At 34.7% G+C, this 25,936-nt stretch overlaps 1 protein-coding gene across 1 annotated transcript in view; it reads left to right on the top strand.

Annotated features, from left to right (window-relative positions):
• The window catches only part of LOC149083093 (midasin), a 376,364-nt gene that overhangs the window by 86,502 nt on the left and 263,926 nt on the right, over positions 1-25,936 (top strand). Inside the window, exons 39-41 of the mRNA XM_089236227.1 lie at positions 1,317-1,397; positions 11,782-12,003; positions 12,455-12,583. Of these exons, the coding sequence (XP_089092353.1) occupies positions 1,317-1,397; positions 11,782-12,003; positions 12,455-12,583 (432 nt within the window). The remainder of the gene's footprint in view (positions 1-1,316; positions 1,398-11,781; positions 12,004-12,454; positions 12,584-25,936) is intronic.

Raw genomic sequence — 25,936 nt, 5'->3', positions numbered from 1 at the left:
TATGAAAGTATAATGACCCTTAAAATATATATTACTGAAAAAAATATATTTTTGTTTTAAGAAGCAAATTATAAAAACCTTTTGATGAAAAAAACTAAAAGCACAGTGGCAACTGGAATATAAATAGAAAGTGGTGAGAGAGAAATAAAGTTCTGTGTGAAATATGTTTAATATAAACTTATATGGATACAATTTCCGTCAGAATCATGTATATATATTCTAAAAGAAATACTGAATTCAAAACCAAATGTGTTGAAAAATTCAAATGTTTCAAAAGCCAGCATATAGCACCCAAGGCAACTAGAAATTATAAAATTAAAAGAAAATGAAAAAAAAAATACAATAACATAAATGGAACAATGAGGAGGTCGTTCTCAAGGGGAAACTCCCACATTGTCCCAAGAAGCAAGAATGTTTCTGATGATAGTAAGCCAAAGAAATGCATTTAGAATTACCATCAGTTCCCCAGCATTTTTGTGAGAACAAGTGTGTTTTCGAAACAAACAACACTTGTTTTCTTAAAAAATGTCTGGTATTTCTCTGGAACTGATGGTAATTCTATGCCTTTCTTTGGCTTACCATCATCAGAAACATTTTTTTTTCTTAGGACAATGTGGGGGGGGGGGGTCCCCCTTGATTGAGAATAACCTCATTGTTCTATTTATTTTATTGTATTTTTTCATTTTTTCATTTTCTTTTAAGTTTATATATATATATACACACACACACACACACACTCACACATATAATAAATACTAATTAGTACGCCAGAAGAACAACTTATATGGATATCACATTTTTACTGATTATTTAAAGTGTGGTTTTTGAAAATATATATAGATATTTTAAACAAAATTAGAAAATATAATGAAACTACCTCTACATTAAAAATACCATCTCCATTTCATCATCATAGTCTAAAGCTTGCAACAAGTTATTATTTTGAACATTGCTTTCGATTATATGGCTTTCTCATTTGTAAAGTTTTTCATCGTGGTCCTTGAAAGACACTTAAAAGATAATACAGAACTTGAATGTATGCAGAAATGGGAATATCATCAGCATTTATAACCCATTCGAGTAAAAATGCAATGCATTAATTTGAAATTTTACGACCCAGTTAGTTTTCCTTGCATCTTTTTTGATCGCTTCCCTCTCTCATGGTTCTCCTGAAGAAAATATTCATGATTATGAGACAAAAATTTTCAGTTTGTGAATTGTTTCAAATCACATTGTACACTCAAAACTTTGTTTTTCTGTTGACAATATAGTGTAAAAAAAACTTTCAGAAATACTAAAGATGGATTTTTTTATAGGTTGAATATGAATATTCACCTGGAGAATATGTAAATTTCATCTATGCTGATAGAATGAGAACAGTGGAGGACAAAAAAAAGGTAAGGTTAAACATGTTTGCTTGCATGAGATGTATTGAATTACTTTAATCCAAAGCTACTTTGCACCAATGCTGAAAAAAGGTTTGAATGTTATCCAGCAGCTACTCTCTAATAGATATTTCCAAACAGTTATAATTTTGCCCCATAGAAGTTGCTATCTGTCAGCTTGTGTGTTAGAATTGCATATGCATCATCTATTTTGGATATAGTTTTCTAAAAATATTTGTGCTGCTCAATTTTAGCTGGAACCTTTGTCGAAAATGACAAATGAATCAGTAACTCAGTTGACCAAAAATGCCTCTTCTCTGGCAGAACCAGAACTATTTGGAAGTGTTTATTAGAATAGCTCTCTGCTAGGTAACCTTAAATCTTTTTTCAGCATTGGTGCAAAGTAACTGTGTAGGTGCAAAATAGCCCTAGATTTTGCATGCAGTCTCATAAAATTTAAAAATGAATTGAAATTGATAAAATTTATTTAGTTGATGAAAGCTCTCGCATTCGCGCTTTGAAGTTGGAAACCACAGAAAACCAACTTCAGCTTACCAACACTGTGGCGCCGGTGGGGTTCGAACCCGGATCCTCGCAATGCGAGTCTGTCACTATGACCACTAGACCACCACAGTGGCATAGATGGATAACAAATCTCTCAATACATATGTGCATTAACATAATTTTACTGCTGGCTTGGAACGAAAATTTTTTTTAGGCCTATATATAAGTGGCAATATCGAAACACAGCTTAAAAATATAGAATAGTAGCATGCGTTACATTATGATGAAAAATTTAATCAGGACACTGAAACGAAACATTCATTTGAACACACACAGTACAGCAGTACAGGTTACTTTGTCACGACTGCAGGGCTCCCACTCGTCCTACTTTTCCTATTTTTTGGTAAAATGTCCTCCTTTTGTCCTACTTTCTCAGTTTTGTCCTACTTTTCTACCAAATCCTATCGACAAAATTTGTGAAATTAATTTTAATTGAGCAGGGAATCATCGATATATTGACAAATATTACAAATGTTGGAGAATGTAATTAATGATTCTACCAAAGCAGAAATTGTATCGTTTTTAAGGTTATTTGGGGGCTGTATGTAGACCATTTGGTTGATTAATTTTTCATTTGCTTAGTTTGAGGGATCAACAAGTATAGTAGTCATTAAAACTTCTGTATGGATGGAAAAAATAATTTTGTATTTATTACTTCATGATCTTGAACAGTAACTAACATTCATCATTCAAAATTATGGTGAAAATAGGTGAAACAACAGTTTGCATTTCAAAGCAGTTGGATACATAGGCCTATTCTAGGTTTGGTGATTCTGATGCTTCCAGTAGCATTCAGTTGGCTTCTGTATTTTTAAGGCATGTGAAGAGGCATAAACAATATTTACAATGCTCCGCAAAGAGCTAGAAATAGAAGTGCTTCATTTGTCAAAAATTATTACACTGGCATTGAACAGTAAAATGTGAACCAATCCCTTCGAAAAAGGATGGTGAACGCAGTAAAACTATCTGGTCCACCTTGCCTTATTCAGGGTTTTCACATCCTTACAAACTCCTTAAAAACTCCTAACTTTTCATTTCTCTCTGGAAGGGACCTTATAACTCCTTACTTTTTGCAGCCACGCCTGAAAAAGTCTTTTTTTTTTTCTCTGAAGGGATGATCATTCTTAGAATAGGCGTTCCCCACAGTGATGAATAGCATTGCCTAGAAAAATAAGAGAAAGCTTTCCCCCGAATATGAAGAGGAAGAAAAGAGAAAAAAAACGCTCTTTCCGTTTGTAATAAGAAATGTGAAAGCAGGGGATGGGATTGGAACATCCAATGGTTATGCATACCTGCCAACCGTTACGATTTTGTCGTATTTAGTAAATTAATACGATTATACGCTTTTGCTGCTAAAAATGTGATTTTTTTACCGAATCGCTAGTTTTGATGTGTTTTCCTGCCTATGTCGCAAACTGGTCAGCATTGGAAATCGATGGTCCGTAGAACGACATCACTCCACTGAACCAGTAGCCGAAAATTTCCCCATGCCCAGTAGTGAGAAAGATTTTTAAGTTTTTACTTATGCGGCGAAACGATGTCTCGAACCTCTTATATTACGCAGTTTACTGAGTGCAGACCTCGCAGCTTTCCTATTTATCCTACTATTTTCCTACTTTCGCCGCAATCGTCTTTTTTTTACCGCAAGTCTCTCCTACTGTTCCTATTTTATCCCTCCTTCCTATTTGCTTACAGCCAATATCTCACTACGAAAATTCCGAGAAACCGCAAAATGTCACTGCTTTCCGCAGTTTTTTTGACGTGTTTTATTCACATTACAACTTGCTACTGAAAAAGAAGAAAGGGAAAAAAATTTTAGTTCCACTGGAGTAAGGGATGACCACAAGCATATATTTTCGCCACCGCGCCTTAAAGTGCTAAAAACTGAAGTCCAGTTGGGAAAGCGAATCTGTTTCGCAGATTGGTTGCCATAAATAAAAAAGCAAAAATAAAAAAAAGAGGAACAGGCTCTATCCACACACAAGAGAGAGAAAATGGGTTTATCTCTCCTGGGATCCCATAACGAGCGTTCATCCCTGAAGCCAGGTTTTCCTAGGAGTAGGTTTTTTGCGCGTGAACCTAACTGGATCATTTCGTGTCGGCAGAAATGTGTTACATAATGGCATTACGCATTTGCGTTTTCCAAGCGTGGCGCATCGGCTCAGGATGGCTATGTAGTATATGACCCTGGCGTCATCTACGCTATCGGCTGCATGTTCCGGTTTAAAGGGAAGAGACACAACACGAAAATGAAGGGAAGATCGCTGAAACGTGCAGCACACGATGCTTAACTCCTCTAGAAGCAGTCTGCCAATCACGCCCGACGTAAAGCGCTGTCGTGAGCCGTATTGCGCTCTGTAGGAAAACAGCCGTACTGCTTTTCATATTGATGAATAGACGGCGTGTCGCGCTGGGTGATTCACGTTGCACGCGGCATAGAAACCTACTAGTAAAATCCGGCTTTTAAAAGTGACAGCCCGAGCCACGTCTGGTTTTACAGGAGGAGGGGGGGGGGGCGAGCCGATCAGCCGCTATAGCTGAATCCACTTTTTTTAACCCTTTAACCTTCAGAAAATAACTTTCGGGTATATTTATGTTAGGGGTCATTTAAGTATTACGTCAGCATGGATGGGGGATTTTCGATTTGCTGACTTGATGACGTGGAAAGGGGGGGGGGTTGGATGATTCTTACGTCATCAACCACCCTTTTTAAAAAATATGAAATATTCTTAATGGCGTCTTACTCGGTGTGCGCAAAACGAGTAAAACTTTTCACTAGTTTGTGGGCACCTGAACTAACATTCTCCCTATTGAGTCCCCTACAGAGCCACTTTAGTGATCTTCAAATACTTAGCAGATCCAAATGCTCTGGAGCTGTGCCGCACGTCATATAAGTGATCCGTGATTATGCTGCAGATCATTGCATTTTTAATTGGGTTGCTGTATTTTTGAAATATGACATCCATATTTTTATGGGCATCTTTTTCTTAGCCGCCTCGTTGGACATTTTGCCTGTTGTGGCTTTGTATTTGTATCTCTCTCTGGCAGAAGTGGCCACAGCTCAAGCAAGATAAAAACAAAATTTATTGCAAACTCAGTACATCACTTCCGATTTCATTAAATCATTTTAATACTATATACTACCACAACGCTCTTTTCTTTCTTACTACACTTCTCAATACCTAATCTTGATCATCAAACTTTTTTTAGAAACTAGTCACTTTTTTTTACGTATTTTCAGGGAGGAACTTTACCGGTTCAAGGTCGCTAATTTTCTCCCTCCCTTCATTGAACTATGATCGTTAGCTCTCTTCCCGTAGAACTCTTATACATGAAGCCGTCTTATCTTCCCGGGAGCATACTGTGTGACGTCAGCATAACTTGATTTCAAGGCGCTTGGAAAGAAAGCTCCTTGGTTAAAGAGTCATTTTGTAAAAAAGGTGACAACCATAACCTGGTCAGAAAAAGATAGCGTAAAAGGCGTACTTGCAGCAAAGGATTTTTTCCCGTACGCGTATTCACTCATTCTTTCATCTCCATCTTATTTTAAAATTGGTCCTTTATTTTATTTGTTTTAAAAATTTTTAGTCCCAAGGGCCGAATTCCTTTCTTGGAGCATCGAACAAGTTACATTTGTTGTTTGTTCTATCGTTACTTTTGTTAATTTTTTTAAATGTTATTTGAAATGACGATTTAAGAGAGCCTGTGTAGAAACTAACTTACGCGCAGCGGGGGAATACCAAAGCGTGAATATTAAAGATGCGTATTATTAATACGCTTTGGGGAATACTCTTGTAGCTGGCCAAGGTTAAAGAAGCTTGCAAGTATTTTGAATTTACTTACAATAAAAATATCATCCGACTGAAAATTGAGATCTATCTAGAAATAAAAGTTGTACTATTTTTCTATAACTGGATTTAAATCTCATCAAGAAACCGTAGCCCCAGATATGATCGAAAGGGGAACTATTTATGAAAAGATCACAGAATCCTGCAATTCAATGTTTAGTTTAACACAAGGGTTTCCAAATCAGATGAAAATCGGTAATCAGGCTGATAAAAACTCAGTTAATGTGCATGCGAACCGTAACTAGAGGCGGATTTAACGATGGGCACACCGAGTGCGCCTTTGGCTCCTACTTCACACTTTTTTCCCTAATTTAAGGGGCCTAATATATATATATTTTTTTGCCCGGGGCCGTCGACAACTGACCTTTATCCGCTTCTGGCCTTAACTTAATTTAGAGCATCTTCACGATACTGATTGTTGACTTAATATCGACATATTGCGCTGCATTCTTGGTGTTGTGTAAAAAAATCCTCTTTTTAGACCTCGGAAGTTATTAAAACGTTTTGGTCTCGAGTCGATGTTATGACCGCAATAGGAGAGGGCGGGGTCTGGTTCCACAGGTGTTGAACGAGGAAGGGTGCCGAGTTTACTCTTTTTCCGTTTAATAAAATGGATACTGGCCCCGGGCGATAGCAAATTTTCGTTCGTACTTGCGGCCCGGGTTGCTACATACCGTGATCAGATCCAAAACTGGGGGGGGGGGCAATGCCTCGAACAGCATTTTTGATAGAATGGTGTATTTAAGAAAAGGCAATAAATTCCTTTGCAATATTATCGAATTGCACAGTCAAGAGGCAGTAAAATTATGTTTCCCCTCCATATATCGTAAAATCCCCCCCAAAAAATATTGTATTACGGCCATGGTAAATCGGGTGTCCCGGGTGGAGGGCGAATTCACTGTTTCTGTTTGTTGAAAATTACGGGAAGAGTCAGAGCTAATGTGGCGTATTTTTTTCGCACTAAAATAGGTAGCCCTGACAGCAGCATCCATAAACTCTGTATCAACTGCATTTATAAACCCTGTATATCGTTGATTCGATTTTTGTGTTCATTTTATCCTAATTTTCCCGATATATTTCTATTGATTTTCGCACATATTAGGTTGATTCATATTATAAATTATATATATTTTTTAAATTTATGTGCCCTTTGTCAGCCATCTTGAATTGACCGCCGCAAAACGGCAATTGATTGGCACGGATAAAAGTCGCTACTCTGGTGATTACAAGGTTCATGGGAAATTTACCGGGGAAGGCCGCGGAGTCTTTTTCTGTTAAAAATTACGGGGGGGGGGGGCGCAAAATTATACTGTTTATGGGTAAAGGAGCAAATTTTTTTTTTTGCAGGGGTGTGTGTATGTTGTGTGTAAAAAAAAGGAAAATATATATTTACATATTTTTCTCTGAAAAACCAAACAATTTCGAAACTGGTTTATTTTCTCCCTCATCCAAGGGCAGTATTATTTTGGTGCTCCCCCCCCCCCCCACCCCTCCACCTGTAAAAGAGTAAACTCACCCACCTTTTTCAGTTCAGCCATAGGTGGAGATAGACTTGAAGGTCTTATGGGTGCTGCAGATGACAATTGATATACATCATGTATACATCAGTAGGCTCTGCCATTGACGTTGGGGGGGGTTGGATTGCCCTCCCTCAACGTATAACAATTAAAATAATTTAGTTAATTTAATAATTAAAATAATTTAGTTAATTTAATAATTTAATAATTTAGTTAATTTAATAATTTAGTTAATTTAATAATTTAAATAATCTATTTAATTGAGTAATTTAAGTAATACTTTAATTTAATAATTTAAAATATTGTTGAAAATGTAATTTTATAGTTTTTTTTAAAAATCATTATAGTAAATTTCTTAAAATTCGTTGGAACGTATTATACAAACCTAGGTATGTAAATCAAACTTCTACTAGTTAAAAAAAGTTTGAGTGCATTTTGTATACTGTCATTCATAGCATAACATAAATGAAAAATCCACTGGAATGTAGATGGGACAAATTCTCTCATCAAATTTTGTGTTATTTCATTTTTTTCCCTTCTTTGAATGTGAAAACTTTTTCCCGTTTTGAAGTTTTTCCTGCTTAAATTGATTTTAAGATGGGTATCAGAAAGCATCAGGAGGGGAAAGGCATTGCTATTGTTTCTTAGAAAGGATGTAATGTTATTCTCTCTCACATAGTTGTTGATAAATTTGATAAGTTATTCAAAACTTTTCTGGTTAGCAGAATGCGTTTGAGTTTGATTTATTTCACACTACTATGTAAAAAAAAGAAATTTCGATGAGTTCCATTGAAATACAAAGTTTAGTTAAAACTAAATTCAATTTCAATTCATTCAGTTTGGCAATAATCAAAATTCAATGTTCATTTGGTCTTTTTCTAAAATTATTTTGCTCACTATTTGGTCACTTTTAAACATTTTGGTCACTATTTTCACTAGTTTTGAGGCCATGATCCGTGCTGAGCCCTGTATCTGTGGTTTTTAGTACACTGTTTTGGCCAAAAATATGGTTTTGTAAGCAAGTCATTTGTCATTTTGTTTTGGCTTGAGTCAATCTTTTGGGATTTTTTTCATTATGCTATGATTATGTTGTCTAAGGGGGGTTACCCTCCCCCGTCCTACTTGTTAGTCTTGCGTTTTCCTACTTTTTCTCATTTTTTGAGTGGGAGCCCTGCGACTGAGATCAGTATGTAACAAAATTGTGACGGGTTTGTGGATTGCCAGATCAAGCTCAACTCCTCCATTACCGACGATCAGTCACTTCCGCCATGATGTAGTAGTCACTTTCAGCTTTATACAGTAGGCTGTAAAAGTAATCCGTGAACAATTAAAGATGTCTTTCTGATACTTACATATTTTTTGTAGATGAGGGCAGATAATAGGAACTGATGGTTAAACGAGTGATGATTAATCAAAGTTTTACTGTATGTACATTGAATTAAACTGTTATGTATTTTAGAGTGTAGGTGATTTTTTTTAATAGCTTCTTTTATCAATCAACTTTGGTTTAATTAACTTCTTTATAAAATTAAGTAAATTTTCAGAAGTTTTTTAATCTTTAATAACTTCTTCAAAACAAAAACTTCTGAAATCTCTCACTGTGACAGAGAATATTCTCGAACTAAAAATTGTCATTATGAAATGATTGTCAAAAATTGTTTTGTTGTAAATGTTTCCGATAATGAAAACTGAGTTATATTTCATAATATAAACCAAATTAGTACATTTTTTAAAATTATTTATGAGGAAAATGTATATTCATTTTTTTTCCCCCTTCCTTAAAAAAATTAACATCTCAAATAATAAATATCTTCACAACATCCAGTCTTCTGTAATTCTTGTATTAACAAGTGGAGAGCGACATTCATGTCATATATTCATTATCCTCAAATTTTTACATCCAGGAGAATATTCTCACCTCGCATCTCTAGCGCTAAGATATTTGATGTTGCAAAAACATCTTTTTGTCAGTGTTTTCTTTAATTACAGTACCAAAATTTTCCCATTAAACTCTTTTTTTGCCGATTGGAACAATTAGCCTGTCTTAAAAAAATTCCTGCGACCTAGCAATACTAACCCTGCTTACCGTTTTTTTATTTTGGTTATTTTTCTGGTTTTATGAATTTCAAAGTTTCTACAGACTTTTTGCCCACCCTGTGCATTTCTGGCCATATTTATCTATACGTGAATTCTTTTTTTGAAATAATCAAGTATAGTTTTCTGTATCTCCAACGGCTTCCAGTGCCATTCTTACAGATGGTTTTCTGCAAACATTTGCACACTTTTTATCATGCTCAAAATTTCCATGTCATTTTTATAAGCTGCAAAGTCGTGTAAATTTGTGAGGCACTGAACTGCACTTATGTATGAGTTTATCAAAAGATATTTTTCTGCAACTGTCTTGGATTTCTCTTCATCACTGTTGCTTTCATTGGCAAACTGTCCCGGAATAGATATTTCAATACAATTTTCATACTGTGCTATCGTAGCTAATTCATTATCCACTTTTGCAAAGTTTATTGCATTCAATTCTACTTTTGCTGCATCTAATGTGTCTTGTAGATTATCAATTTCATGATTGACTGATTCTTCTATTGAATTGATTTCTCCGAGGAAGTTTGCTTTCACAGGGGTGGAAAAGCTGTTACAATTTCCGACGTCTGATACATTTTGCTATAATTTCCGACGTCTGGTACATTTTGCTATAATTTCCGACGTCTGGTACATTTTGCTATAATTTCCGACGTCTGGTACATTTTGCTACAATTTCCGACGTCTGGTACATTTTGCTACAATTTCTGACCGTTTCAGCATTTTTGTAGCAAAATGTAACAAATTTTTCAATTCTGTCTCATCTTGTGCCAAAAACAAAATTTTTCCTCAAGAAATTTTGAAGTTGCATAGTACAAGCTGACTTTTCGATAACATCATTAGTACTCCCCAAAATTTTATTTCCTGGGGCTCGCAAGTGGAATTAGCTTGAGGCCCTCTTCCCCAGGATTTGGCGCCCAGGCTTCTGAAAACATGTAAAATTGGGTCAAACTATGTGAATTGCCGCTCGACAATGAAAAAAATATTTCAATTGCTGTTTCCACAGCTATTTTTTTAAGAAAAAAGGTTGACTCATTTGATTTATGTGTTCCTTACTTATGTTTTAAGTTTCACCGATTTTCCCTGACTGGTTGTACTTGAGGAAACATTCATGCATTGTTTAACAGAATGGAAAGTTTGTGAAAGAGCATATCGCACTGAAAAAACAGAATGGTGAATCTGTCTTCACCACACACAGGAGTTAGGATTCAAAAGCTGTTGGTAAATTCAGGGTGACTACGATCATGGAAATTTATTGTCTAATTAGGAGATTTTTGTTTTTTCTCCTGATAAGTGAAAGATGTGTTTGCTAAGTTTTGCACTCTATATCATAGCTGCCAAGTCTCCCGAATTTTTCGGGAATCTCCCGAATTTTAGCTTCATTGCTCGACCTCCCGAAAAGTTCTTAAATCTCCCGAATTTTTAAGAAAATCACAAAAAATCCCTAATTGTCCCTAAACATTCCCTACTTCATTAAAAAAAAATCCCCGCTTATGAAAACAATCCCTAAGGAATTTCTTTCGGGGCATGAAGAATCTTTTTTTCCCCTTTTGAAATGACGCCACACGTCGTAAATGGGGAAATTCCCTTTTTAAGGAAGTTTTACAAAACCCTCTGATGGTAACAAGAAAGTTGTTTGTCTTATCGCGCAGGGAAATGGCTTAGCAGCCAATAGTCCTGGATAAAAATTGAAGATTATAGTGACGCGCATATGGTCAAAATTTCTTTTGTTGAAGTTACGTACGTGCGATACAACAAAACATGAATACTGATAAGTAAAAACATATTTAATCAATTTTAAAGACACTTATTCCGATGAATTTCCTCTCATCAACCGTTCCAGAAGAGGGCCGACTTTTCCTTTTTGTACAAGTTGTGTTACGGACATGATCATCGGTCATGGAAAGACTGTAATCATTACTCGTGAAATGAAAAAAATCAAGCAAGTGCCTTAGTCAGTGTTCTTCAAAAATTGACGCTTTTTTCCTTCATCTTCCGATGATTTTGGGGTCATTCGCTCAGAATGTTTGTTCGCAGCGTTTCTGATTGAACACAATATTTATTTTTACATCACTGAAGTTTTGGCCTCCAATTTCACTTGTTTTTCGCGTAGGAATTTTATTCCCAAGGGTTTAACTTCCATGTTTTTAAAATCCCTATTTTAATTTGACTTCAGTTTTTGAGTAGGGATTTTATTCCCTACGATATAACTTTTATGTTTGGAAAATCCCTATTTTATTTGGAAAAATCCCTATTTATTTATTAGGGAGTGGTTTAAGCATAAAATACGGGTTTGCGCGAAAATCACCCGAATTTTCATTCTCAAAAGTTGGCAGCTATGCTATATGTAAGATATATCTTTTTCTTATCTTTTAGGTTCTAGATTTGTACACCAGATACGCTCACATTGGCAGTAATGCATTAACTCATTATCATCATCTGTGTGTAACAGAAACTCACGTACAACTGGGCCATTCTTTTGTGACAAGAAAAGGTCCTTGTAAATTTAGTGGACAACTACTTTATCCTCTTCATGTTCAATTGCAACCTCTAGAATCCCTGATGAAGTGTATGGAGATGAAATACATGGCTATACTGGTGAGTAACATGCATTATACATTGTTCATCTAATATTCTAATTTGTTTTTTTTTTGATGAGAACATAACTCTTTTGAATGTATTGTTTTAGTATCTAAGATATAGTATTTAATCCAGGTATGTATTCTATATCAATATTAGCTTTGAACAATAAAAATGATAAAAACTATGTCTATGCAATGTCCAATTATACCTTGACAAAATATGTTCAGTTAAAATTTGAATGTGTCTATAATTATATAATTATCTTGCTGCTTTGTACACTATACAGCAAAAATGTCCATGCTGTTGTATGTATCTATAGTCTTGGTGCATATCTATAAGATGACAGGGTCTTTAAGACATGAATTACCACATTTTTATAAAGCAACTGCTGTCTTCAGATTTAACTCTTTTTTTCCATTAAATTATAAATTAATGGTGCTTCACACATATGTTGCATTGTCTTTAGGTTGGTCCCCCTGCTTCAGGAAAAACAGCTATGGTACAATATTTAGCAGATTTGACCGGAAATGCTTTGAAAGTTCTGGCAGTTAATAATGAGATGGATACAACAGAACTTCTGGGTGGCTTTGAGCAAGTAAGAATTTTTTTAACATGAAAAATTTTATTATTTATGTCTTTCAGATGATTATTTCATGTTCTTGAAAATTTCTTATGTGTGTTAAACTATTCCTAACAAAACTAATCACTGTTGGGTATCCTGTTTTAATCGATATTTTTCATTCAGGATCTTGTGTTTCTTAGATCTTAAAAGAATTATCTATAAATTGGTACAGTTCTGATTTCTAATTGACTACTATAAACAACTGTTCATATGTTTTTCAAGAGACCAATTAAATGAGAGTGGATGAATATGTGACAGGAATTTGGAAATAGGGAAAAATTTGTGGTTTTTTTTTGTAGAAAATTCAATTCAGTTTAAACTATTGTTTCTCAGATCAAAATATGTGTACTTACTGTAAAGAAAGTTGATGTGTAATTTTTAAAATATTTGAACAAGTCAGATTGATTTGAAATTTGTGAACTGCTTTAAAAACCAAATAGAAAATCCATTTTTTTATTCATTACTTCAATTTTGCTTATTATCTAATCAATTCAAAAGAAGTATTCTGCTGTTTTTTTTTAAATTGTGAATTCCACATTAGTAATTATTTGGGGAAAAGCATCCACACAGCAACTCTGATTTATACTCAAACTTTGAACATAATTCTAATCCTTGAATAGGATGCTTAATTGATATGTTGATCAATCCCTTGCCAGTACAAAATTTTTAGCTTTAGCATGAAATGCTGAAGATGCTTGCTCTGTATAATTATCTTTATTAATTTTGTGTTGAAATGTGTATTGGGGTGGGAGAACTGTTGACTCGTAAATGATATGTAGTTATTTTAAATGCATTGTTTTCCTCTTAAAATGGTATCAGGTTTCCACTTCCATGTCTGGGTATATAAAATTAATTTTTACATTTTTGTCAGGGTACGCTGATTTAAATCATGATTACAATCATTAGATTTTTTTAAAAAATCATTGATTTAAATCAAAAAATTTAAATTGTTTTTTCTTTATATGACTTTAGTGATATTGAAGTAAAAGTAACCTTTTATGGTATGCATGCTACTGATACTTGGTAAAGTTTGTGATTAAAAGAAGTGTAGATCTTTTTTGAGGTAAATATAGACTTGAACTTAATCCCTAGATACAGTGCAGAAAAAAATCTGTTCTATTTCTAGATTTTGTGCATGGAAAAAATTGCAGAAAAATATAGGTAGTTGAACTTGGCATTTAGCTAAACTGCACTAAGTATTTCCAATGCATTACAAGGGGCACAAGGGTTCTCCTGATTTAAAAAACAGAGGAATAATTTTTTGTATAAAGCCTTGTCCTAATTGCTGATTCAAAATAATAATAGATGTTGTACCAACATAAATATCATTGGGCTTTTCACTTTAATTTTTATATTAAAATTTTGAGGTTTTTTTTTTACTATATATATATAAAACCCATTACATCTGTGAAAGAATAAAAATATGTAAACTATTAAGCAACATCATGCAAGTCGAGAATACATCCACCAATTGTGCAAGAAACAATCTTACCAATAGAATTTGTTTTCTTTAAATGATGCTGAATGGCCCTTTGGTTGTACATCGAGTGAATTGAGATGTCTGCAGTATATGTGTGATACTGAGTTGCCACCACTCATTCACTAATGGGGTGGGGAAGGTCATAAATAAAATCACTTTTCTCTATAAGAAAAATTTAATCTATGAAGTTAATTTAGGCTCAATGACTTTCATGTTACATAAACACAGATTTTTGGTGCTTGTAGTTCATTTGTGGTTTATTCATTAATGCTTTATTAAATTTGAGCAATTAAGAGAAAAAAGCTGTTAGGTGATATGAAAATACACATTAATGATTAACAAGAGTTATTTTAATTAATAAGCAGTCAGTTAATATAAATAAAAAAATGGCCATGATTTCTTCATGTTCTGCTTTTTGTAAATTTTTTCTCAAATCTAGTCAGGGCCGTCATTTCAACTTTTTCCAGTGTGGGGGGGGGGGGGCAGGCAAATAACATGTATTTAGTGTGTGTGTGTGTATATTTATACCATTTTTAGTGTATTTTCAAATGCCAGGGAGACGTTGCCCCAAATGACGGGCCTGTCTGCAGTCTTTGATAGATTTTCAGAATTTTGTTGATTTGTTGATGTACCAGACCTGACAGTCATGGGAAGGTGACTGTAAAACTTTTTCGGAGATAAACTAATCTCTAAAATCGAGGAAAAACTGTCTGACAATTATTTCTTGACTGTTACAATGACTTCCAGGATAATTATTTTCATTTTAATGTTATCAAACAGTGCATTTGTCAAAATTTTTATTCCTTTACAGCAGTTTGCCATTTTAATTTCCTTTTCATGTATGGATTGTACATGAATATATTTGAAGATTTACCATTTATATGCATTAGAAATTATATGTTCATTAGTATAATAAATCATCTTAAAAGTATTATCTTAAGGTAAAATCATTTCAGGCCACTGAGAAGTGTAATATTTCTGTAAACACAAAATCAAGTTCTTTTTTTCACTGATAAAATATGCGCAGTGAAATGGGGGGAGGGGGGATATTTCTATTTTCGTGCACTTTTTCGAAATAAATTCCACAGCTAACGGGCTGAAAATATAAAAAAAAGTATGATCTATGGTGGGGCCATTCTATTCGAGCAAGATCTTCAAGTTCGACAAATATGCCCAATGTGAAGTTTGTTCTGCTACATATAATTAAAGTTATGTATATTCTAAAAAATGAGTAGTGTTTGTGATGGTCATAGTGCAGAAGTTCAAAAACCATCTTCTGTGGGGTGGAAGAAACTAGAAATTAAAAAAAAAAATGTTATATTTTGCCAAAAAAAAAAATTATTTAGAAAGATTTAAACTCAGACATTTAGAACAATCAGAATTTTTTGTTTTGTTTTGGCTTTCATTGCAACTTTCAATCACGAAGCTGCTTTATTTAATTTTCCCTATCAGTCAGCACGACTAAAGCAACTGGAGGTCCCTCTCATTGGAAAGTAAAGTATTGCTAAATATAAAAATGGCTACAGAGATATAACCGAAATGTGGTGAAAATGACAGCTAACTGTTGTTGGTATAGTTAGTCTCTATTGATTAGCTGTGGTTTTTGCCACGTTTTGGATAAATCTGCATTGCTGTTCTTATGTTTATTTTTTAACCCACAAGGTAATCTTTCTATTTTTGCCATTAACAGGTCTTATTTTGACTTTTTTTCCCGGACTGCTTAGTGTTAAACACTAGTGATATCAGGGGTTGATACCGTTAGTGCATTACTGTAGCATAGCTGCCAAGTCTCCCGAATTTTTACAAAAATCACAAAATATCCCTAATTGTCCCTAAAAGTTCCCTACTTCAATTTAAAAAAAAAAAATCCCTCTTATGAAAACCATCCCTAACGAATTTCTTATGGGGTATGAAGTCTCTTGCCTCTTTTCCCCCCCCCCCTTTCGAAATGATGGCACATGTCGTAAATGGGGAAATTCCTTTTTTAAGGAAGTTTTACAAACCCTCTGATGGTAACAAGAAAGTTGTTTATCTTATCATGCAGGGAAATAGCTTAGCAGCCAATAGTAATAATTGGATAATAATTGAAGATTATAGTCATGCACATGTGGTCAAAATTTTTTTTTTTTATTTTATACAAAAATTGCCACGTTTTCAAGACAAATTCAATTGGTTGAATGGTCGACGCGTTTCGGCTCTTCAATGGAGAGCCGTCATCAGGACCTCGTGGTCAGAATTCACACAAATGAGTCGTGGAGGAGTGATGTTTACTTCTGGTCGTCCGAAGAGTTCGCCTTTGTATTTGTTGCATCCGAGTGGTCTTTGGATACGAATTGGGGAGCCATCTGTTGCAAAGTGTTGAAAGTTTTGTCATGACTGAGGTTAATAAAGCCTGTCCAAGCTGACGAAATAGGTGGCATGTTTCTTCCATCATTAACGAGGAAATTCTGGCATGTTCTGATGAAGTATCCCTCAAGAACATTCAATTCGGAATTGTGTGTTGCTTTTTTAAAAACAAATGATTTATCAAAATCAAAATAGTGTGAACGTTGCCAATAGTGTTGGGCAATAGCCGAACTATCCGTCTGTCCCTTCTCAACATGCTTATGGTGCTCGATATATCCATTTTTGCAATTCTTGCATGGGATGAAGTAGATACCAGATTCTTAGGAGGGTGAGATAAAATCTTTCAGATGGGAAAAGGTGATTATATTTGTTGGCTGGAATATTGTATGGAAGTCAAATTTCTTTAAGATAGAAGAGATCAAGAAACTTGAAGAATCGAATGGAAGAACAACGGAATTAGAAAACTGTGTTGAGTCAGCTGGGAGTTGGTTCGTGGTGCATGTCTGGGTCATTTTTTTCAGGATCTTGTCGATGATGAAAGGTGAAAAACCATGATTAGAAGCTATGTCACGAAGGATATTGAGTTCATTCTGGAGGGAGGCTGAATCACTGGAAAGGTTTAGTGCTCGATGAACAAAAGAAAATGCAGAAAGTTTGATTGGGAGGATGAAAGGATTTTGCATGAGGTGGCATGGAGATAGCTAATGGCTTATGGTACATAGATGTATGAAATTCAGTGTGTGTCTTTTTAATGAGCACATCGAGAAAAGGCAGCATGTTATTTTTTTCTATTTCATAGGTGAATTCAATATGTGGGTCAATAGAATTCATAAAATTGAATAACTCAGTGACATTAACATTAGTCTCATCAACTAAGGTGAATGTGTTGTCAACATACCTGATCCAAAGTTTTTGGCTGGTTTCCAAAAGTTTTGTTTCGAAAAAATCCATATATATGTCAAAAAGGATAGGCGAGTGTGAGTTGCCCATGGCCAGACCTTCTGTTTGGCGGTGAAACTTTCCAAACACTGAGAAATAATTGTGCGATACACAAAGTTGGGTGAGTTGACATATTTCATTGATTTCAATCGAGGAGAAGTGGAATTCTTGCGCAGACGTTGTTTCAGGAAAAAAATTTCACCACTGATAGGAATGTTAGTAAACATGGATTTGATATCGAAGGAAATCATTGTAGCGTTTTCTGGTTGAATGCTGCAGATGATGGAAACGAATTCTGAGGAATTCTTTACGGTGAAACGATGCTTTTTGCAAAGAGGGGACAAAAGTTCAACGAGAAATTTAGCATGTTGATGCGTAGGTGATCCAATGCAAGAAATTATAGGTCTAACTGAAAATGAAGGTTTGTGTATTTTTGGAAGAGCATAAAGTCTCCTGCAGTTTGCGGTGGATGGGTGGGGGAGGGGAAGATGCGTTTCTTGGTCGAAGAATGTAGAATGGGAGACTGATTGATTTTCTTTTGAACCAATTTTAGAAGTGTAGGAGCTGGATCCTTATTGAGACAAGTGTATGGTCCATCGTTAATTTTTCAACCGACTCTTGATACATGGATTTATCAAGTACAACAATTTGTCCACCTTTGTCAGCTTGAGTGATGAAAATATTGTTGTTTCGTTCAAGTTCTGGAATGGCAGAGATCTCAGATTTCTCAAATGGTGAAGTGGTTTTTATATTGGCCGAAACTGAAGAGGAAATTAAATGCTGAAGAGATTCTTTTTGATCGGGAGAAAGTTTACTGCTGAGAAACGACCGTTCGATGGGCGCAAGAAGTTTTGTAGGCCGAAAATGAGGTCTGGATGATGCGAAATTAAGTCTGTATTCAAGTACTTTGAAATGGGCATCAGACAATGTTCTAAAGATTGACTCTTCGAAAAAACGTTCTCATAAATTTTCTGACTTTTCGAATTCTCCAAAAGTTGTCAAGCCGAACGCGTCGACCATTCAACCAATTGAATTTATTTGTCTTGAAAATGTGGCAATTTTTGTATAAATTAAAACTAGGCAAAGTTTCTAATTTTTGTGATAAAATTTCTTTTGTTGAAGTTACATATGTGCGATGTAACAAAACATCAATACTGATAAGCAAAAACATATTTAATCAATTTTAAAGATACTTATTCAACGATGAATTTCCTTTCATCAAACATTTCAGAAAAGGGCTGACTTTTCCTTCTTGTACAAGTTACGTTACGGACATAAACATCGGTCATGGTGGAAAGACTGACATCATCACTCGTGTGAAATGGAAAAAAAAAACATTAAGCAAGTGTTACAAAAAGTCAATGTTGTTCTTTTTTTCCCCTTCATCTTCCGATGATTTTAGGGTCATTTGTGCAGAATGTTTGTTCACAGCGTTTCTGATTGAACACAATATTTATTTATTTTTTTAGATCAGCATTTTGAAGTTTTGACCTCCAAACTTGTTTTTTGCGTAGGGATTTTATTCCCAAATTTAATGTAAGGTAAAGGTAATTACACAGATGGAAGTTAAGTTCCATGTGTATAAAATATCTATTTTATTTGACTTCAATTTTTGAGTAGGGATTTTATTCCCTACAATTAACTTTTATGTGTGGAAAATCCCTGTTTTTATTTGAAAAATCCCTTTTGTATTTATTAGGGATTGGTTTTAGCATAAAATATGGGTTCGTTCAAAAATCTCCCGAATTTTCATTTTCAAAGGTTGGCAGCTATGCTGTAGCATGAATTGAATGACAGACAGACACACATATTCCTTGAAACACATTTTTACCCTTCTCTTACCATACCATACTCCCGCTCATAATTCATCATGGCCAAAAAATCAAGGGACGGCAGTTTTTAGATTCATATCAGTTGGTTATTTTTGCATGCTGGGAAAAAGTGAGGTTTGTTTATTATTTGACAGGAAATTAATATTTATAAATGATTAAATTGGAATAAAACCATGTTTATATCACTTCATCTAAAAGTTAATGCTTACATTTTTTTATTTCTCGTGACTTTTGGCAAAAAAAATCAGTATGTTCAAAATGAAACTAATCATTTGTAATAGGCAACAGTTATGAAGATATTTTCGTTGTTAACACAAAAAAATATTATATTAATATGCGTACTTCTTTGGCAATACTTTTAATTTCATGTATCTATGGAAATATTCCTTTCATTCAATTTTATACAAATTTTGAAGTTTTTTTTTTTTACTCAAATGATCAATTTTCTACATCACTATTTCAAATTTGTTAATGTACATTAATTTTACTTCATAATTGATATAGTTCCATATGACATCATTTATGCCAATATGTTGTGGTATTAGTCTTTACTTCGTGAGTCTACATTCAATAAATGAGGTTTTTATGAACTGGTCTGAAATATTATTGATGTGATGAACCATGAATTTTCATGAATTTTGTTTCTCATCTCGAAGCCACTCATTTCACAAATTTTCATTTGTTTTTAAAGAGTTTGTTCTAGTACACATCCGCACGTAATGATGATGGTGTTAATCCATCTGTGATGACAAGGGCTATTGGCGTAGTGCTGCTTGAAGTTTGTTTTGACAGTTTGCTTCAAATAGGTTGGTGCTCTATCCATAAGAAGTATGGATTTCTGCTTGAAAAATGTTTGGGTCTTCTCCCCTATACTTTTGTTATAATTGTTCATCAATTCACTCGTTGTGGAGCTTTCTGTAGTGTTGTCACTACTTTAACATCCCTTGGAAGAACACGTTTTGCAAAATTTTCAAATCCCTTTGAATTTCAGCTTAAATTTTGTACTTCTGTGTGTAATGGATTTTATATTTTTTTCTTTCAACAAAAAGAAAATTACTTCTGAGAAAGTAAATGAAGTTTCAAGAAAAAGTTTGCTTTTCCTGGCATGCAAGAAGTGTGGGAATGTGGTATGTGCTAAAAGCAAGTGGTTTAAAACTGTTCTTTTTTCTCTATTCTAATTTTCGCATACAATCAACGCATTTAATATTTTTTCAGCATTATAAAATATTCCAAAGATATATATACATCATACTCAAGAATAACTTTCTGCAATGAAAATGTTGATTCATTGAATTAATTATTAATTATCTATTATATATCTAGTCTACAGTAAAACCCCTGTTTTGTGAACACCGGCAGGACATAAAAATTTGAAAAATCTGAAAAGAGGGGTGACTGTTAATCACACACACAGGGTTTCGAAATGCATATTTCTATAAAACAAGGGAAATTATTATTTGGCTGTAAAAAAGGGGTGACCATTAAAAGGGGTTTTACTGTATTTCCCTCTTGTTCTCATACAAATTAGTTGATTAGATTATGTTTAACTCTTTCGAGTCCAAAATGCCATAAGATGGCAGAGATATGTTTGGCATGGGTATGTTTTGTAAATATGAAGGATGAGAAAGAAAATAGAAAATATCTCATCAGAGGTGGAAACCTGACAAACAAGTCTAAGGCTCATAGAAGGGTGAGAAAAAAAAAGAGTAAAAAAAGATTAGTCAAGACTTGGACAAGTCTATTTTCAGGGGGGGAAACCGGCTGAAATTTTAATACTCGTAATTGATTCCAAACTCTATAGTGCTGCATCACAGTGTTTGGAAATCACCTGATCTAGCAAATTTAGATATTATTTCATGATGTAGTTAAATATATTTTTCAATGACATCTGCGGGCAGTAGCATATGTAGGATTTTCTATATGGGGGGTTGAAATTTTTTCTTCAGTAAGAGAGTTTGTTTTTAACTGTAAAAATGCACTATAATCTCGGCTTCTTAACTCCCGCCCCCCCCCCCCCCATATTTGCATTTACCAATGCCAGCGGGACAAAAATTTTGTCTAAAAGAGTCGACCAGAAAAAAGTGCTTCTAATTTTAGGCTCTTGAAATAAAATTTATTACTTTGCAACAGAAGGGTGACCTCATCTGTGGAATGACAGTGGGTTAAATACAGTCCATTGTTTTATAAGGAAGGAGGGATGGGATTGATATTGAACATCAAAGTGTGAGTCTTTTTATTTCTGATTTTGCCATTTCTTTTGGAAGTGCACTGAAGTTTCAGATAAACTATTTTCTGCGAATGCAGTAAAACCTCTTAAGGGATACCCCTCAGATGCAGTCACCCCTGTTTTATGGCCAAATAATTTTCCTGTGTGTAATAAAAGTATGCTTTTCAAACCCCTCTTTGGCCACACCTCTTCTACAGACAAATCTTTTTTGTCCCATTGGTTTTCACAAAGAGAGGTTTTACTGTATATTCACAAGTACATGTTTGATGTGCAAAGAAAATTGGGGGGAAAAGTATACTCACCATAATCCATATGACTTCAAAACAGTTTAACATCTGGAACTTGAGATTGGATGCAGTATTTTCTATTTAAGGGAAATTGCAGATTTTTTGGAACGTGTGTAGTGTGTGTTCATGGGACCCTAATGCATTTATGTTGTTGAGAGTTATGTGTGTTTCATGTCGTAGTGGTGCTCTCATCTGTCTTAAATATTTTGAAGGGAAAATGACAGATGCCTAAATTTTCGTATTATGAATGCAGTGTAATGTAGGTGAAAATTTACAACATTCATTTATGTTCTCAATGTGACAGGCAACTTAATTGGCTAGTTTTCCAATAGTCGTATATTTTTTTCATGATTACACATTTATTTTATTTTTATTAGTCCTATGAACTTTTTAGGTCATGTCTGCTGGATTATTGTTCAACCTTCTGTTGAGCTGAAGGTTTGAGAACAAGACTTGCCTTGGGGCAGTGGTTCCCAAACTTTTTGATTCCTTGTGACCTTTGTATATCAAAATTGTTTCCAATAGTGTCCCAAGCCAGGATATAGGCCTACCTAGCTGTTGCAGATCATTAATGGGAGGTGTATCAGCAGCCCAAATACCTGACTAGGGTACCTCATAGTTCTTCAGCTCACCATTTAGAAACCTTTGCCTTGGATCAAAGGTTTCCAATATAAAAGATCTTTCAATATCCTTGATAGTACTGAAACTGTAATACAGAACCTTTGATCGTTATAATTAGGGCAACCATATGACATGTAGTTTAGGCATTTTGCCTGTGTATTTTTTCTTCTAATGAGCTGTCTGAAAGAAAAAAAAGGCATGGATTGCTCATAATAAATATAGATATCAAATGCATCTAAAAATATGGTGTATTTTCCTGTAATTTTTACCATCCTGATTTTTTTTTTTATATTTACACAATTTCTCATCTTTATTAAATCATAGATGATGATTTTCATTTTATAGGTTTTATTATGATAATTATGATAAATTCCAATATTCCTTGCGTATATTGTTGATATTCAACTTTTTTTTGTGAAATGCATTTCAGCTCACTTCGCTTGTACTCTACCTTTTTTACCCCACCACTAGCAATATTTCAACAAATTCAAATGTCAATTGGTTACTTTCCTCTTACTAAGCAGATTTTTTAGCGATGTTCCATATTTAAGAACTTGACTTTTTGTATTTTTATCAATATATGGTCAGCCTAGTTCTGAGACTTTCCTTGAATCATAACAAATTTTGAATATGTATTTAATATACATAATGTCCAGTAAAGTTTACACCATTTCTTCCGTCATAGACTCGCTCCAAAAAACATTTTCCACTGCATATAATTTCAAGAATAAAATGGAAAATAACTAACATCTTACTTGTCGTACAGTTGGAACCAATTTCTGGTTTAAAAAATTAACTGTAGAAATATTCCGAAAAAATTACACTAACAAATTGTATATGAATCGACATGTAGTGAAAAGACTCAGTTTTAAACTGAGGAGAGGGGTGGTACAACTGTCTGAAGGCTTCAGAAGGTTTTCTGCTTTCTCCGTTATGTTACATGAGAAATGCTGTCTGGACAGCAAAAGCATCCGTGTGTTCTCTGGCGTATAGAGGCATTAAATTTTCAGCATGCTCATTCACAGTGATGGTCACTTGTGGTTGTGGGAAACTTTCCATATGCTTTGCTCTGAACATTAGACAAAAGAATAATTTAAAAAGAAAATGTCTTTCTTGAGTTATTACCAAAGTTTAAATGTCCACAGTTCTTGATCTGGGGTGGGGGGGGGGGATGGATTTGAAAAGCAAAACTACTTAAATTTATATTTCTTAGTTTAGTCCACCAAATTATCTGATTTTTTTAACAACCAACAATTTTTTTGAAGACAACTGGGATTGTAAAAAAGTGATCCGTAAGCTAACAAGTCACTGGCTTGTTATTTGTGAGTATCAGGCCCAGAATATCTATCCGTGGGAAGGCCCTGATACTGTTAGGATGGCCATGTTCTCTTTCCTATAACCAAACCTCTCTAAGCTACTTTACCACTCACCAACTCCGGTCATGTATCACAATATGGCAATTTCCAACCAGTGAAATTGGGTGGAAAATTAAGGCACCATCGGTGGTCGCTCCTGGCTTGGCAGATAAAGAAATTTGTTCTGATGTTCTTTGGCCAGATTCAAACCCGGGGATTTTGACCGGTAACCTTCATAATGGAAGGCGAGCATCTTAACACTGCATCACTCGGCCGCCTTACCTCTACGCTGGGAAGACTTTTGGTGGCCCACTCTATAGTAAATTCTTAGTGTACAAAATTAGATCCATCCCCCTTCCCTGAGTCTCAAAGCAGGCTATATCAAATGCACTTATGTGAGAGCCCATGCTCTGTAAAATGGCAGGAACACCAACAAAAGTTAAGAATCAAGCTTATCGCGTGCACATTATAATATGATGGGTTTCTGATTTCTGTGAAAATTTATCAAGAGTATTTTTATAAAAATGACTCCTTAAGTGGGGACACATTATCACAGGAGTTTAACATAATTCCATTGAAGACAACCAGGATTGTAAAAGAAAAATGGTAAGTAGAGTGATGTGTTATCAGGGTTATCTGCTATTGAGGTTTCACTAACAGCTTTATGTGTATCTGCAACAAAAAAAGGGTTTTCCTTTAAAAGGTCTCTAGGTTCCAAGATACTTCATTAAGCTCTCACAGAACCTCATCTGGGTCTGCGGTTAGGGGGGGGGGGTTAGTGTGGTTAAAAGTACTATGTATCAAAGTAAATTTTTTGTTATTATTTTAATAGTTCTAACAGTAGACTTCCTTATTTACGAACTACTTGCTTTCATTATTTCTAGGGACAAAAATAACTTCTATGTTCTCACCATACTGTTTTTTGGAACGCATAAATCGCTCATAAAGTTTTTCTTTCCTCACCTCTTTGGACGAGGTGTTTCATGTGGCCTCTGTATTTGTTTGCATCAGAATGCATATTTGGTGTTCTGCTGACGGTGATGTGGATGTCAACTTACAATGGCTTCTCAAAACTTCAACTGACTATAGGCTATGCAAACACTAATAATTTCAAAGGGCAAAAATTTGTCAAATGTGATATTAGGGTTGATTTTGTGTCTTTGACCAAGGGAGTTCCACTCCTGGACATGATCACATATTCACACCGAAAACAGAAGCATTTATCTCTAAATTTTGACATGGAAAGTTATTATCATTTCATGTCGCACCAGACTTTTCTTCAAACAAAAATGTAGATATTTTCTGATTAACGCAGGTAGCTCACTTAATAAGAATAAATGTGCTACACAAATTGTGTTAATTTTAACTTTATGGGCATGCAGGAGCACCAAATAATGGTGCACTCGTATATTTTTATATTCAACGATGAAAGAGCTGTGGCAACAAAATTTGCTTGCTATATGGTCACCAAGGTATTAAATCCCTGCGCATTAGCGCAAATTCCTGTTTGTGGTACACAGATATTGTGCTAGCGAGCTATAGTGCGTCAAATATCTGGAATTTAGGATTTAGGAAAAGGACATGTAAAAATTTTGTTCATGCAAGGAATGTGCTCTTAACAAAAAAAAAAAGTATGGAAGGGAAAACCCCTACAAATTTTTCTTTTATTTTTTCTCTCCCTAACCATCTACCATAATCGTGCTATCTTGTGATATAAGAAAATAGTTTTAGTGCTTTGAGTACAAAGAAAGCCTTATATAGTTACTATAATCCCAGAGGGCTATCAAAGAATAGGCTGATGGAATATCTACTTGCATCCTTGAATGAAGGCTATATAACTGAATTTTCTGATTTCCGAGAGTTTTTGTCTTCCACGAGAATAATGTTATTTAGGAGTTTTAGGCCGAAAGCAATGGGTAAAAACTTTGGCTACCCACCTCCGTTCAAAGACAGTGTATCTATGGTGTGAACTCACGTTTGCACACACGTTTTTGTGAAAAATTGTGTAGGATTGGATCGCGAATTATCAAAACTTTTCGAAGATCGGTGGGACCTCCCGATCACCCGAATATGTAGCTAAAATATCCAGTTGTGCATCTAGCTACTATGTGGTCATGTATTATCCTCTGCAGTTACTGGTCGTGACAATTTCACATCGGGAAAATCTGGGTTTGACACCAGCAAACAGGCAATTCAAAGAAAAGAACTATTCAAGCGAGACCTATTTTTTTGCGCCAGA

This window comes from Pholcus phalangioides, unplaced genomic scaffold (genome assembly GCF_987345545.1).
Source record: "Pholcus phalangioides strain wild (caught in Gottingen) unplaced genomic scaffold, Ppha-v1.0 ptg000009l_1, whole genome shotgun sequence".
NCBI lineage: Eukaryota > Metazoa > Arthropoda > Arachnida > Araneae > Pholcidae > Pholcus > Pholcus phalangioides.
This window is presented reverse-complemented; position numbering and strand designations above follow the sequence as displayed.